We start from the raw sequence: 15,392 nt of genomic DNA, 5'->3' as shown, positions 1-15,392 counted from the left end.
ATCTGAGCACACGCTCAACGATTGAGCTTTTCTCCTTTACTTTGTCGACAAAGAATCTTGTCGGAGGTCTCGTACCTCTTAACATGGGCACAAGCATGAAATCACAATTTCATCTCTTTAGAACATCACTTATGTTCCGTGATGTTTCAAAACGTCTTCGGCGCCTTGCTTCTAAGCCATTAAGTATTTTGCACTGAACTATCGTGTAGTCATCAGAAACGTGTATGTCGGATGTTCACAGCATCCACAGACGACGCTCGAGGTGCAGCACACCGAGCGGTGCATTAAGGACATAAGCCTTCTGCGCAGCAACGAGGACAATCCTCTGCAAAGTTTGCTACTATCAACTTTCAACTAAATTTTCTCTAGGAACATATAGAAAATAGTAGAGCTATAGCGCAAGCTACATCGTAATTCGCAAAGACCATTAGACTATGTTCATGACAATTAGTTCAATTAATCATATTACTTAAGAACTCTCACTCAAAAAGTACATCCCTCTAGTCATTTGAGTGGTACATGATCCAAATCCACTATCTCAAGTCCGATCATCACGTGAGTCGAGAATAGTTTCACTGGTAAGCATCTCTATGCTAATCATATCAACTATACGATTCATGCTTGACCTTTCGGTCTCATGTGTTCCGAGGCCATGTCTGCACATGCTAGGCTCGTCAAGCTTAACCCGAGTGTTCCGCGTGTGCAACTGTTTTTGCACCCGTTGTATGTGAACGTTGAGTCTATCACACCCGATCATCACGTGGTGTCTCGAAACGAAGAACTGTCGCAACGGTGCACAGTCGGGGAGAACACAATTTCGTCTTGAAATTTTAGTGAGAGATCACCTCATAATGCTACGGTCGTTCTAAGCAAGATAAGGTGCATAAAGGATTAACATCACATGCAATTCATAAGTGACATGATATGGCCATCATCATGTGCTTCTTGATCTCCATCACCAAAGCACCGGCGCGATCTTCTTGTCACCGATGTCACACCATGATCTCCATCATCATGATCTCCATCAACATGTCGCCATCGGGGTTGTCGTGCTGCTCATGCTATTACTACTAAAGCTACGTCCTAGCAATATAGTAAACGCATCTGCAAGCACAAACGTTAGTTTAAAGACAACCCTATGGCTCCTGCCGGTTGCCGTACCATCGACGTGCAAGTCGATATTAACCATTACAACATGATCATCTCATACATCCAATATATCACATCACATCGTTGGCCATATCACATCACAAGCATACCCTGCAAAAACAAGTTAGACGTCCTCTAATTTTGTTGTTGCATGTTTTACGTGGTGACCATGGGTATCTAGTAGGATCGCATCTTACTTACGCAAACACCACAACGGAGATATATGAATTGCTATTTAACCTTATACAAGGACCTCCTCGGTCAAATCCGATTCAACTAAAGTTGGAGAAACCGACACTTGCGAGTCATCTTTGAGCAACGGGGTTACTCGTAGTGATGAAACCAGTCTCTCGTAAGCGTACGAGTAATGTCGGTCCAAGCCGCTTCGATCCAACAATACCGCAAAATCAAGAAAAGACTAAGGAGGGCAGCAAAACGCACATCACCGCCCACAAAAACTTTTGTGTTCTACTCGAGAAGACATCTACGCATGAACATGGCTCTGATACCACTCTTGGGGAACGTCGCATGGGAAACAAAAAATTTCCTACGCGCACGAAGACCTATCATGGTGATGTCCATCTACGAGAGGGGATATTCGATCTACGTACCCTTGTAGATCGCACAGCAGAAGCGTTAGTGAACGCGGTTGATGTAGTGGAACGTCCTCACGTCCCTCTATCTGCCCCGCAAACCGTCCCGCGATCAGTCCCACGATCTAGTGCCGAACGGACGGCACCTTCACGTTCAGCACACGTACAGCTCGACGATGATCTCGGCCTTCTTGATCCAACAAAAGAGACGGAGAGGTAGATGAGTTCTCTAGCAGCGTGACGGCGCTCCGGAGGTTGGTGGTGATCTTATCTCAGCAGGGCTCCCCCCGAGATCCGTAGAAACGCGATCTAGAGGAAAAACCATGGAGGTATGTGGTCGGGCTGCCGTGGCAAAAGTTGTCTCAAATCAGCCCTAAAACCTCCGTATATATAGGTGGGAGAGGGGGGGCCTTGCCTTGAGGCTCAAGGAGCCCCAAGGGGGTCGGCCGTGCCAAGGGGGGGGAAGTCCTCCCCTTCCAAACCGAATCCAACTAGGTTTGGAAGGTGGAGTCCTTCTCTCCTTTCCCACCTCCTCCTTTTATTTTCTTTCTCTTTGATTCCTTATCCTTTGGCGCATAGGGCCTTCTTGGGCTGTCCCACTAGCCCACTAAGGGCTGGTGTGCCACCCCCAAGGCATATGGGCTTCCCCGGGGTGGGTTGCCCCCCCCCCCCCCCCCGGTGAACACCCGGAACCCATTCGTCATTCCCGGTACATTCCCGGTAACTCTGAAAACCTTCCGATAATCAAATGAGGTCATCCTATATATCAATCTTCGTTTCCGGACCATTGCGGAAACCCTCGTGACGTCCGTGATCTCATCCGGGACTCCGAACAACATTCGGTAACCAACCATATAACTCAAATACGCATAAAACAACGTCGAACCTTAAGTGTGCAGTCCCTGCGGGTTCGAGAACTATGCAGACATGACCCGAGTGAATCCTTGGTCAATATCCAATAGCGGGACCTGGATGCCCATATTGGATCCCACATATTCTACGAAGATCTTATCGTTTGAACCTCAGTGCCAAGGATTCATATAATCCCGTATGTCATTCCCTTTGTCCTTCGGTATGTTACTTGCCCGAGATTCGATCGTCAGTATCCGCATACCTATTTCAATCTCGTTTACCGGCAAGTCTCTTTACTCGTTCCGTAATACAAGATCCCGCAACTTACACTAAGTCACATTGCTTGCAAGGCTTGTGTGTGATGTTGTATTACCGAGCGGGCCCTGAGATACCTCTCGGTCACACAGAGTGACAAATCCCATTCTCAATCCATACTAACTCAACGAACACCTTCGGAGATGCCTGTAGAGCATCTTTATAGCCACCCAGTTACGTTGCGACGTTTGATACACACAAAGCATTCCTCCGGTGTCAGTGAGTTATATGATCTCATGGTCATAGGAACAAATACTTGACACGTAGAAAACAGTAGCAACAAAATGACACGATCAACATGCTACGTCTATTAGTTTGGGTCTAGTCCATCACATGATTCTCCTAATGATGTGATCCCGTTATCAAGTGACAACACTTGCCTATGGCCAGGAAACCTTGACCATCTTTGATCAACGAGCTAGTCAACTAGAGGCTTACTAGGGACAGTGTTTTGTCTATGTATCCACACATGCACTATGTTTCCAATCAATACAATTATAGCATGGATAATAAACGATTATCATGAACAAACAAATATAATAATAACTAATTTATTATTGCCTCTAGGGTATATTTCCAACAATTTTTGCGAAAAAGCCCTTGTGATTTTCAATGTTCAACCCGCGGTCCTTCAGATACACAGGCTCTCCTCTTTCCCTCGCCTCCCGATCTAGGCCGACGGTGTCTCCCTGGCCTCCCGATCCCAGCCACCAGGAGCCGGCGGTGCGTGCGCGACTTGATCCGGTGCGGCGCCGGCAGACGCTGGTGGTCGCAGCACCGTGCACCACCGTTCCCCGCCACATATCCTCCTCTCCCACACGCACCCGAGCTCCTCGTTGTGCGCCGCCCGAGAGTGCTCGCGTTCGCTGCTCGACCAGATCCACCGCGAGTCGGTCGTCGTCGCACTTGCCGGTGACCTCGCCATCCCCTCTGCACCTCCCTCCACCTCAACTTCCGACGCCCGTGTGATTGTGGATGTTCTGAGATATATTTGCACACAAGGTGTTTGTGTGTTTGTCTGAGCCAGTTTCAGCCCCAGATCTTTGAGGTAAACTCCCACATGAATACATCATAAGACTAAATCTCCTTTGCTATGATTCAAAGAATGCTATGATGATGGGAGTTAACTGGTTTACTAGAATATAATGGTTTGCCAATTAGTTCACATCATGTGGAGTCTCAAGACACATGGGTATGCTGGCCCCTATTGTTTGACAAATGTGTATCTACAAATTTTCTTTAATCATATATAAAGAAGTTACAGTTGGGTGTTGCCCTTTTTTTGCTAGACACAACAGCTCCAAGAAAATCTGGGCGCTCATGGTGATATATGCATGCTTTTTGATTTTGCTATGCCTTTTTTTGATCTGAGCTATCGGAGGTGTTGTGATCTTTACCACCAGCCTAAGGTCAGTATCCACTACCTGATTTTGTAGAATAGCTCCCATCTTGCACCATGACGCTGAACTACTGCCCATAGGGTGTGAGAGTGCGCGCGCTCAACTCTGTAGGGCCGACTGTGCTTTAGTACGTGCAAGCAAGGGAGAAGAGAGTTTGTTGATTCTTATCTGCAGCTCCAACAGGAAAGCCGACCAATTAACTCTTGAGATTTGTAATTTATGTTGTGAGGTTCAGTTAAAAAACTTTCAAAAAGGGCGGATGCAATCTTCTAATTTTGTTTTGTGAATCAATCTTGTACTTAATTCAGTAGCTCTCCCTTTTCATTGTTAAGATCGTCATCACTTTCTATATATTATGCAACTACAAAGTAGAATCACGTGAGTGGGTATTTACCCCTTTATTCAAGACAAAACATGCAACAAGACATGCTTTAATTTTCTTTACACGCTACAGTACTTTTAGAGACAGGATGAATATGAGTTGTTCGTGTACAGAAAACAGTTGAATTTGTGAGTTCATTCCTTTCTCCCTAATAATAAAGCAAATTGGGTTTCTGGTCGTCCGTCATGGCATTTTTGCAAAAAGGCCCTTCCGTTTTCTGTTAATAAACCCGTAGTCCTTTCTTTAGTGAGGAAAACGTTTCACTTTTATGATTAAGACCCTATATGTTTTCTGAGGCGAGGAGCCAGATCCAATCGGCGGCTGCGTGGTCCGGCGGCCTTGTGACTACGTCAGCCAGGAGCAGCGACCAGGTCATGCCGGCACCCTTCACTTCTCCTTCCACACGTTTTCACTCCCCTGCTCTCTCTCTCTCTGACGCATCTCCCTCTCTTCGTTCTTTTCTCTGCAGGAGCACCCTTCTCCCTCCACACTCCGCCGCGGCCGCGCCCGCCCCGCCTCCGAGATTCGGCCACCTCCGTCCTCCGTACCCCCAGCACGCCTCCTCCGTCCGCCGCCCGGTCGTACGCACGCCGATCCGCCGCCGCGTCACGACAGCGGGCCTCGCCGCAAGCGAGCAATGGACCGGGTCGGCAGCGGCGAGAAGCACCTCGAGGACTGTACCGTTGCCAAGTTAGTCACCCGGCTCTCCCTCCCCTGCCTCCTGCCTTGTGATTCTTGCTGCCGCCTCGGTCACGATCGATGTGGTGCCTGTCTAGGTGTGGGATTCGCGGGCGCCTGCTAGGTGTTCGTTGAAATGCTCCAACGGCAGCAATTCCACGCTCTTCTCTGTTTTTTCTGTTTGAGGGGCAGAGACGTCAGGGTTTCTTGATCCAAGATAGGCCAGGCCAGCATTTCCTTTCGGATGTAAGAAAGGTAGTAACCTCACTCACTCTAAAAGTATTTGGTTCTACTAGGGCAAGTTGAAGGGCAGTCGTAGTAGTCATGTAGTCGAGTCGGATTAACCATTGCTACATTTCTGACTGCATTCAGGAGTTTAGAGATACTCATGGAATTGTTATTATTTTGTTGCAGGTGGCCCTCAAGCTACATGTATCGATCGGGTGCGTGGGTTTTGGAGCCGAATAGAGGAAAATGAAAGTCTGAGTGAATTTTATGGAAAGGTGCCTGCACCGCTGCTTGACTTGCTGGCCCATGATCATTTTGTTTTAGGGTAATATCTTCATAATATATTTCATATGTAGTTCGTTTGCCAACTGTTAGTTATGTAGCATTGTACATAATTGGTTTAGCGTATGAAGACATCATAGTAGTGAAGTTCTTGGTTTGTTTACTCTTTCTGCAGTACTGTACAAAACTGGTAGTTATGTACTCCCTCCATCCCAAAATAAGTGACTCAACTTTGTACTAACTTTATAAAGTTAGTGCAAAGTTGAGTCATTTATTTTGGGACAAGGGAGTAGCATTTGAGTCCAACTGTTAATATTTCTTACTGAAGAGTATGTGATTAGCTTCTATGTGAAAGAGAGCACCTGAGCTTAGTTCTGTTTCAAATGAAGGTAGGTCATTCTATTGGCGCTTACATAGGTATGGAAATATGCGAAAGATTCCAGAAGAAGGTATGAGTATTTATCCAAGTGTGGTACTACTTTGAAAGTCCTCTCCTTAAGTCTGTACTTGCTGTTTCACTTTTGTTTTTGACACTCCTGGACAGGTAATTTCTTTTGTGGGGCTTTATCCATTTTTGACATTGAACAAGAATGCTATGAAGCAATCAGCAATTGGATATGTTGCAAGGTAGTAAATTCTTTGGAGTTTGGTTGCTTTTTTATGTATATTTATCAACACAACAATACCGCTTTGCTACTCCACAAAACTTGGATAATTCAAACAAGGCGATGTGATAACATGAGCCGTGATAGGGGATTTTTTTTCTAAATTTTTTGTTCTATTAAACAAGCAACACAACACATACAGGATGCTAGATGGTAGGCAACTAGGCAGACAACTAATATATATATAGCTGTAACTATTCCTGTTCCTAATTATCATCTTGTAGGAGGTTAATCAGTACCTTACTTTTGAGTTTCAAAGTTGAAATGATCATCATGCCCGTTCCCAAATGAATATTATGTTTCTCTGAACTCGATCTTCTCACATGAATACGTCAGGTCATCTCTCCTTAGTAAAGGGGTTAGTTTGTTTGCGTCTTTCACCGGCTCACTCCAGGCTTCAGTTACAAGGAGCATTGTGAAAAGGTTCCTTGGATCTTCGTGGTCTACCACAGCCATCGTTGTTGGATGTAGCCATCTCTTGCAGGTGTTATGAGCTTCTTTCTATTTAATTGGCCCTTTGTATTATATATTTTCTCTTATCTGAAAATGTCATTTGCTCATTTTCACAAACTGTGCAGTACCACACGATGAGCAATGTGCTTTTCATGGCAAAGACAGAGTTCCTAAAGGTAAATGGGGATAATGCTACATGCAGCTGTATTATGGATCAAAAGAGTACCATAGCAACCGTTGCATTACTAACAGTACTATACGAGAGTTTCTTATTTGACTTGTGTACTTCAGCTTCATGAAGAACCAGACTAGAATTTCATCAGAGCAAAGCAGGACCAAATTGCTTTTCTGTTTGGTGTGGATGATCACTGGGGCCCACTGACTCACTTAGAAGAGGTGAATAGAGTTCATTTCTCATTTTCTTATTCCAACGGACTATTCCGATTATGTGAGTCTGTATGCTGTATCGTGGATATATTTTCTCATGTTAATATTTCTTTGAGTATTCAATTGCAGATCTCAAGGCATGCTCCGGGAGTTGCCCTGTCAATGGAGAAAGAGGGTCACACACATGGCTATTGCTGCACGGAGGCTGGATCCTTCTGGGTTGCTGACTACGTCGCGAACTTGATTAAAAATCGATGCTCGTTAGAGATAGCTGATGACATAGAATTGTCTTATTTGGATGAAGTAATATACGTGTATGATGCTTGAATTAATGTATATTTTTTCTGATAGGCTATCTCTATTCTCGACCTAATAATAAATCAGGGATAACTTTTAACTTTTGTTTGTCTGTCGTTGCGGCACCTTTGTGAAAACATCCTTCTGTTTTATGATAATTGAACCCGCAGTCCTTAACTTAAGTGGAAAATATTGTTTCGTCTTTCTATAAAAAAACCTTGGGCAGCTTCGCTCCGCCTGCGCGCCACCCCTCCTCCTTCCCTCCCCTCCCCCTCCTCCTCCTTCCCTCGCCGGGGATAGCATGGTGGATAGAACGTCGACGAAGGTAGCGGCGCTTGCACTGAACCTTGACAACTCTGAGTTGCCCGCTCCCACATCGGGTACAACATGCTCCTCTAGCTTGAATCTTGATCGGCGCTGCGACATGTGGACCGCGACGGCAGAGTAGATCTAAGGAAAACCGACGACGGGGTTAGCGGCAAGCAAGCTCAGGGGGGAGGTAGCGTGCGATTGCTTGTCGGAGAGAGGAGGCAGTGAGCAGATCAGGCGGGGCCTCACGCCAGCGGAGGGGACAAAAGGAAGGGGTGTCGCTATGAGGTACATCGAGAGCTCAGCTCCACAAGGAGTGGAAAGGAGGGGGCGGCCACCATTGGAATGGGGGAGCAGTGAGAACAGATTGAAGAGATGAGGAGAACCTTTTTTTAGAAGAAGATGAGGATAATTTTTTTAGGGGTAAAGCAACTCTTTATTCATCGAAAACCACAAAAAGTGGGATTACATTTGAGTCATGGGGTTGCAAAAGCCACATATGGTGATCTGGACCTAACAAAAAGGAAAATCTAGCTAAATTATGAGCATCCTCATTGCCTAAACGACTTAAAAAATATAATAGAAGTTACTTGCTCTGCTTTTAATCTCCTCGATAATGACTGCATGACAATCCCAACTTCCTTTTCATATGTCACTAATCACTTGTTGTGTGTATAATGCCACGACGAAGTTTTGGAGGCCAAGGTCTTCTGTCAATGCGAGGGCTTCGCGACAGGCTATTGTCTCAAGTGTACTAGCATCTTGCAGACTTGGAATGACCGGAGGTCAGCTCCCCATATAGTTGTCATGGTGATCTCGGTAGACCGCCACTGCTGCTACTCTCGATCTTCAAAAACCAGCATCAACGTGTGTCTCATTGTTTCCTTCATGTTGTTTGCAGAGATTAAATAATAATGTTGTTTGCAGAGATTAAATAAGTAAAACTATGATGATGGTCTTGTGGTAACTATGTGACCAATCTGTGTGAAGTTTCACTCCATTTGTATGAAAGTTCATATGTTTGAATCTCTACTTGCACTTCAATGAAGGTGCGAAGCTGAAGTAGATGTCGACAAAGAGCGAGGGCGCGACTTTTCAAATACAAAATTCATGATCCAAATATCAACAATCTAACCCGGTGCAACGCACGGGCACTTTTACTAGTTTTATCAATGACTACAACTAGAAGAAAAGATCACAGATTTTCCACATTGTTGCATCCATACACACTTGACCTTACAATCATATATTGTTGCCTTATTTAAAACATTTACCAACAAAATCAAACTACTACTACTACTATTTATCAGCGCCATCAGATGATAGGAGAGTCTGAACTACAGATTCCATAGTCGACCTCTTTCTTGCATCTTCCTCCAAACAAGAAACGACCATTTTGATCAACGTTCTAGCCTGCACATAGCTGAGCTGCCCGCCCAATTTGCAATCCACAAATTCATCAATCCAGGAATCATCATTTCCTTCCAGTTTATCGGCAAGCATTGTGACAAGCTTCCTGAGCACCATGTGCACCTCTGCATCTGAACCAACGGTCAGCTCCGAGACTCTGCTTCCAGATAAAAGCTCGAGAAGCACGACCCCATAGCTGTACACATCGACTTTCGACGTGATAGGGCGGCCGGAGATCCACTCGGGAGCAATGTAGCCCGCTGTCCCTCGCACATGAGACGTGTTCTGGGTGGATCCACCTCGGTTTAGTAACTTTGCCAGCCCAAAGTCGGTGATCTTAGGCTCAAAGTTTTGGTCCAAGAGTATATTCTCGGGTTTCACATCACAGTGAATGACCCATTCTAGGCACTCATGGTGAAGATAGGCCAATCCTTTCGCAACACCTAATGCAACATTGAACCGTTGCTTCCAGCCCAGCAAGATGCCGCATTTGTCACCGAATAAAATGCTAGCCAGTGAGCCATTCTCGACATATTCACAAACCAACAGCCTGTGGGATCCTTCTGAGCAAAACCCCCATATTCTCACTAGATTCATGTGGTAAATCCTAGCAATCACACTCAGCTCAGCCTGGAACTCTTCTTTGCCACCACTTATATGCTTCAGCTTCTTCAGAGCAACCGGTCTTTCATCTTCTAGGACACCCTTGTACACCACGCCTGAGCTTCCCCTTCCTAGCTCGACCTTGAAATCCGTCGTCGCCTTCACAAGTTCTCTGTAACTGTATCTTCTAAAATGACTAGCCATCACCTTGTATCCTTCCTCGGCCGCCCATACTTCAGATGGCCTAAGCTCTCTTCTTAGAACAAAGAACCATGCGAATGCTATAAAAGAAACTTCAACAACGAAAAATGCAACTATGAAACCGTAGAAGTATAACCACTTTGACTCTTCCACACCAGTGTTACTGTTATGCACTTCTAGAATTGGTGGCGTGTTCATCTGGCTACAGTCAAGATGAGGTGGTGCAGAATGGAACACGTCAGAGTAAGGAAAATTTGTATTTGAAACATTCACCCTGGCAGGAAGCTTGAGATATATTGTCCGCGGATCGTTTATTGGGTAGGTCCATCCACTGAAAAGACTAGCTTTCGTGTAGCATAACCCATCACCTTCCTTGTATTGAAATCCTTTGCAGGTGCAGTCGGCCATGCAGATATTCCTACAAGCATCAAAAGAAACCGAGGGAATATGTTTCTGATCAGAGCCCCAAAAATCTGTGTTCTTGAGTTTCACAAACTTCAGAGGTTCCTGGTGATCACATGTTATGTTGACAATAGCCCTACAGCCTTCACCCCAATTACCCGGGTTGCTCATCACATAGCCTGGTGCACATGAGCATGTAGGTTTAGGTGAGTAGTGACATATCCCATTAGGACCGCATACGCCATGGATGTTGCAAGGTTGGGACATTGCTACCATTGAAACTGACCATGACCCATCCGAGTCATTCAAGCTATACAACCGGAGATTACCATCGGGATCTAGAGTTAGCCTTCTCTTAATCCCTGGCCCTGCATCAGAGGCCACAAGTGTCTGACCATCAGCAAAATCACTAGACCCAAAACTCCCATTACTGTCCAAAATTCCCAATCTAGTATTGTTATATTGGTTTCTATTATTCTGGAAGGGAGAATTATCAGGGTCTGGCCAGTATATATCCGAAACTTCAGGAATGTCATATATGAGTGACAGTATTGAAAGATCACTGAAACGGAAGATGTATTTGCCAGGAACACGTGACCGGGTTGTAGACACTAACTTTGTGGAAACCTTGATGGGCTGAGTTGGCAGGAAAGTGTCTGTGGGCGAATCAAAACTTTGCCATATTATCTTACCGTCGGTATCCTTCAAGACGAAATTACCAGTATCCAACAGCTGAGCATGCTGAACATTTGTGGAGTTGCCACCGGCTTTCCACACAGCCGCGCCATCATAATCTTTGAGGACCATGTTGCCATCCTTCTGCAAGGTGAAGGCTGCCCTTTTGACATGGACAGGGCGGTCGAGATTTGCACTCCAGACGACGGTCTTGTTTGCCGCCTTGGAGTACCATATCGAAAATGTGAAGGCGTTGGTGTAGATGCTGTAGAAGCCGCAGGAGAAGGTGCCATCTGGTGATTGCAGGATGTTAGTTTGGAAGGATTCGACGGTTAGAGAGGATCCTAATGGCAGGATATCATATGCTACAGCTCTTGGAACTAAAAGCAGAGTGGACAGGCAGAAGAGGGAAGTGGTTGCAAGCACAAGTGCAAGAGCAGGAGCCATGGTTGGAGAGATGGTTTCAGCTGATGGCGGCACAAGTACTACTTATAGACCATTCATTTCTAGGTGGATTCAGTGTCACCCATGTCAAGAGCTTTTTAATGCAAGTAGACCAAAAGTTCGACTTTTAAGCTTGATGATAAGTCCTCAAGGAGAATGACACATCTAGGACAGATGCATCAAGACAATGTACCAGGCTTATATAACTCTCAATCAAGATGGGGTGTCCCTTGTCCATTTACAGCTAAGTTGATGTGCTTCATGTTGATATTTTTGGACTGAACACTCAAAGGAATTGACCCGGCTTCAGGAGTTAGAATCAAGTCAAAACTGTGATGTTAACTTGTTTGTTTTTTAGAATACGTGTAATAGCATTGAGAAAGTCCAAAAATACTTTGGGTACCAAGATGCCCATTTGCCTCTACTTTGTCACGTGTCTTATCAAAATGAGAAGACTTTAAGCTCTGCTTGGATTGTCGTTTTCATTTCAAATATGCGTGTAGAAGATACAGACCTTGGGTCGTCATTTTGTTTCCAGCTGAAGATTGTTCAACAGCCAGTAAAATACAAGTGTAAACTAAATACCCCTGTATTCAAATACAACCATCCCAAGCGCGGCCTTAAGCTTTTCTTTTCAAGTCGGATCAGCTTTGGTCCTAAGATCCTCCTACCAGTACAAATGGTATTGTTTCATCCTTTTCAGGAGGTATAACTATGTAAGCGTCATTTTCATCAACTATAGCACATTGTTTTGAGATCTTCGAACCATTCAAGGTCCAGCAGATCCTAGTCACTACCGCGTTAGGGAGGTCCGGTGGATCCGGGTACAGAGTTAGAGCATCTCTAGCAGACCCTGTATAACTCGCGAAATTATAAAATAACCCTCGGTTTATAGTTTTAGGCAGAAAAAACGGTCCGAATAGAACCCGTAAACGACTCTGGCTTGTAATTTTTTTTTAGGGACACGGTAAAAAGCTCCTCCCGATCTACAAAAACACAGTTTTCGCGTCCGCTTCTATGATGTCGTGTATCGAGAGAAAGCAGGCGGGAGCCCAACTGCCACAGAAGCTTCCACGTCTGACATCCACGTCCAACGAGCGCCGCCCCGCCTGTCCTGGTGGCAGCCCTGCTCGTCCTGGTCGGATTCGACGACGGAAGCTAGCTAGCTAGCTCCTAGCTCCTGGATGGATTCGCGGACGGGAACTAGCTAGCTAGATAGCTAGATTCAGGGACCGGAGCTAGCCAGCTACGGCGACGGTTGCTTCATGCGAGCCGTTCTAGACGCGAGCGACTCTGCATTTAGCTGTTTCATACGCTCTCGGTCGGCTTTTAAGAACGAAATTAGTTGACCATGACTCGGTCGAGAGGAAGAAGAAGATGTGGGTAAGCAAAAATTCAATTTACAGTTTAGCTTTAAGGGATCTGTTTGGTCGCAGCTCGAACAGATCCTTACAACACGTTTTTTGCGAACTGAAAATGCGGATTTCAGCTTTGCGTTTTAAGTGGTACGCTAGAGATGCTCTTACTAGGATGTTGTCAAAACAATCCGTTTTCGTGTTTTGTGACCATTTTCGTCAGTTATAGTACACCGTTTTGGGATATCGGAACAATTTCAAAGGTCTGATGGGTCCAAGGTAAAGGATTTGGTAGTGCATGGTAAAAAATCCTTGTTTTCACATATTCTCACCATTTTGGTGGGAGACGCAGGTACAAAAAAAAGGTTGATGCAGTCATATCACATGATTTTTTTTATCATTATAATCCGGAAAATGGACATATAGACATGAGGACGTTATGGTTACAGTATTACTCCGTATGTTTAGAATTTTCGTTTCCAGCTCGTTGGTTCCTGTGCGGCGGCAAGCTCTTTGTCATGGGAGTGGACACGGCCGAGCAATGGCCGCGCCGCACGCCACGCTCCCCCCGGCAACAGCAAGCCCGTCGCCGCGCCGCGGCAGACTCCGCCGCGAGACGGCGGAGGTGGTTTGCGACTGCAAGAGGCTGGACGGGCTCATGAAGGCCGGCAGGGTGGCGGACGCCCTGGACCTTTTCGACCGGATGCCGCGCAAGAACGTCGTGGCGTGGACCTCGGCCGTGTCCGGGCTGACACGCAACGTGCGCCCCGAGACCGCGGTGGAGATGTTCGCAGACATGGTGGAGTCCGGCGTCGCGCTGAACGACTTCGCCTGCAACGCGGCGCTGGCGGCGTGCGCGGCCGCGGGCCCAGGCGCGCTGCGCACCGGCGAGCAGGTGCACTCGCTCGCCGTGCGGGCGGGATTCGTTGGGGACGCGTGGGTCGGGAGCTGCCTGGTCGAGCTCCACGCGCGCGGCCGAGGCCGTGCCGGCTCGGATGGAGTCGCCGGACGTCGTGGCGTACACCTCGCTCGTCTCGGCGTTCTGCCGGAGCGGCGAGTTCTAAGAGCTAGTTCTACATATATCTTGTGTCAAATGCATTAGCAACAAAGGGTCCATAGCTCAGTGGTAGAGCAATTGACTGCAGATCAATAGGTCACCGGTTCGAACCCGGTTGGGCCCTCTCATTTTCTTTTCTATTTGTATTTCCTTTTTCAATTACTGTCTTGGCCTTCCACACCTTCTTCACAAGTATTTACTCTTTTTTTTTTTGAATTGTTATGCTTACATTAGATGGTCACACCGTACTTCTCAATTACTTCAAAATTAAGGAGAGGGGTGTTTTGGCACACAGGAGCATAGTTTTTAAAATGTATTTTGAAATGTTAAAAAATTTGAAAAAAATCACGCGTACATCTCGGAATTCTACGTGCTCAGAAAGTTGTTTCACAAAAAATTGCCAATTTTTGTGACGCGTGTGAAAAAGACAAAGTTCAGTGTTATAAATGGCTTTTCACGACACATTTCTTTGTCTTTTTTACATGACCCACAGAAAATGCCAGTTTTCCATAAAACTTGACGTCCACACATAGAATATCGAGATGTACTTGTCAAAATTTTGTTCGGAATTTTTTGATATTTTAAAATGTTTTCTCCATGAATGAATTTCTATAAAATGTGCCAAAATGAATTTCTGAAAATTAAGGCAATTATGTATTATATTTTTTGGTACGTACTCAGAAAGACGTTTCACAAAAAACTGCCAATTTTTGTGTCGCGTGTGAAAAACAAAATCAGTGTTAAAAATGGCTTTCCACGATACATTTCTTTGTCTTTTTTACACGAGCCACAGAAAATTCCGGTTTTCCATAAAACTTGACGTGCACACATAGAATATCGAGATATACTCGTCAAAATTTTGTTCAGAATTTTTTGACATTTGAAAATGTTTTCTCCATGAATGAATTTCCATAAAATGTGCCAAAATGAATTTCCGAAAATTAAGGCAATTATGTATTATATTTTTTGGTACATACTCAGAAAGACATTTCACAAAAAACTACCAATTTTTGTTTCGCGTGTGAAAAAAACAAAGTTCAGTGTTAAAAATGGCTTTCCACGACACATTTCTTTGTCTTTTTTACACGAGCCACAGAAAATTCCGGTTTTGCATAAAACTTGACGTGCACACATAGAATATCGAGATATACTCGTCAAATTTTTGTTTGGAATTTTTTGACATTTTAAAATGTTTTTCCATGAATGAATTTCCATAAAATGTGCCAAAATGAATTTCCGAAAATTAAGGCAATTG

The 15,392-nt window shown here is 45.2% G+C and overlaps 1 protein-coding gene, 1 non-coding gene and 1 pseudogene across 2 annotated transcripts; 2 read left to right on the top strand and 1 right to left on the bottom strand.

Annotated features, from left to right (window-relative positions):
- Positions 1-4,975: 4,975 nt before the first annotated feature.
- On the top strand, positions 4,976-7,711 carry LOC123397395 (annotated as a pseudogene).
- Positions 7,712-9,190: 1,479 nt separating this feature from the next.
- LOC123395045 (putative receptor protein kinase ZmPK1) lies at positions 9,191-11,778 on the bottom strand. The gene has a single exon (XM_045089963.1). It carries the CDS (start codon positions 11,726-11,728, stop codon positions 9,290-9,292), a length of 2,439 nt encoding a protein of 812 aa, XP_044945898.1. The 5' UTR covers positions 11,729-11,778; the 3' UTR covers positions 9,191-9,289.
- A 2,411-nt stretch (positions 11,779-14,189) lies between these two features.
- TRNAC-GCA lies at positions 14,190-14,261 on the top strand. Its single transcript has one exon. It is a non-coding gene; the product is annotated as a tRNA-Cys (tRNA).
- Positions 14,262-15,392: the final 1,131 nt, after the last annotated feature.

Source organism: Hordeum vulgare, chromosome 5H, assembly GCF_904849725.1.
Source record: "Hordeum vulgare subsp. vulgare chromosome 5H, MorexV3_pseudomolecules_assembly, whole genome shotgun sequence".
In the NCBI taxonomy this organism is placed as follows: domain Eukaryota; kingdom Viridiplantae; phylum Streptophyta; class Magnoliopsida; order Poales; family Poaceae; genus Hordeum; species Hordeum vulgare.
Note: the sequence above shows the minus strand (reverse complement) of the source record. Positions and strands in the feature narration are given on the sequence as shown.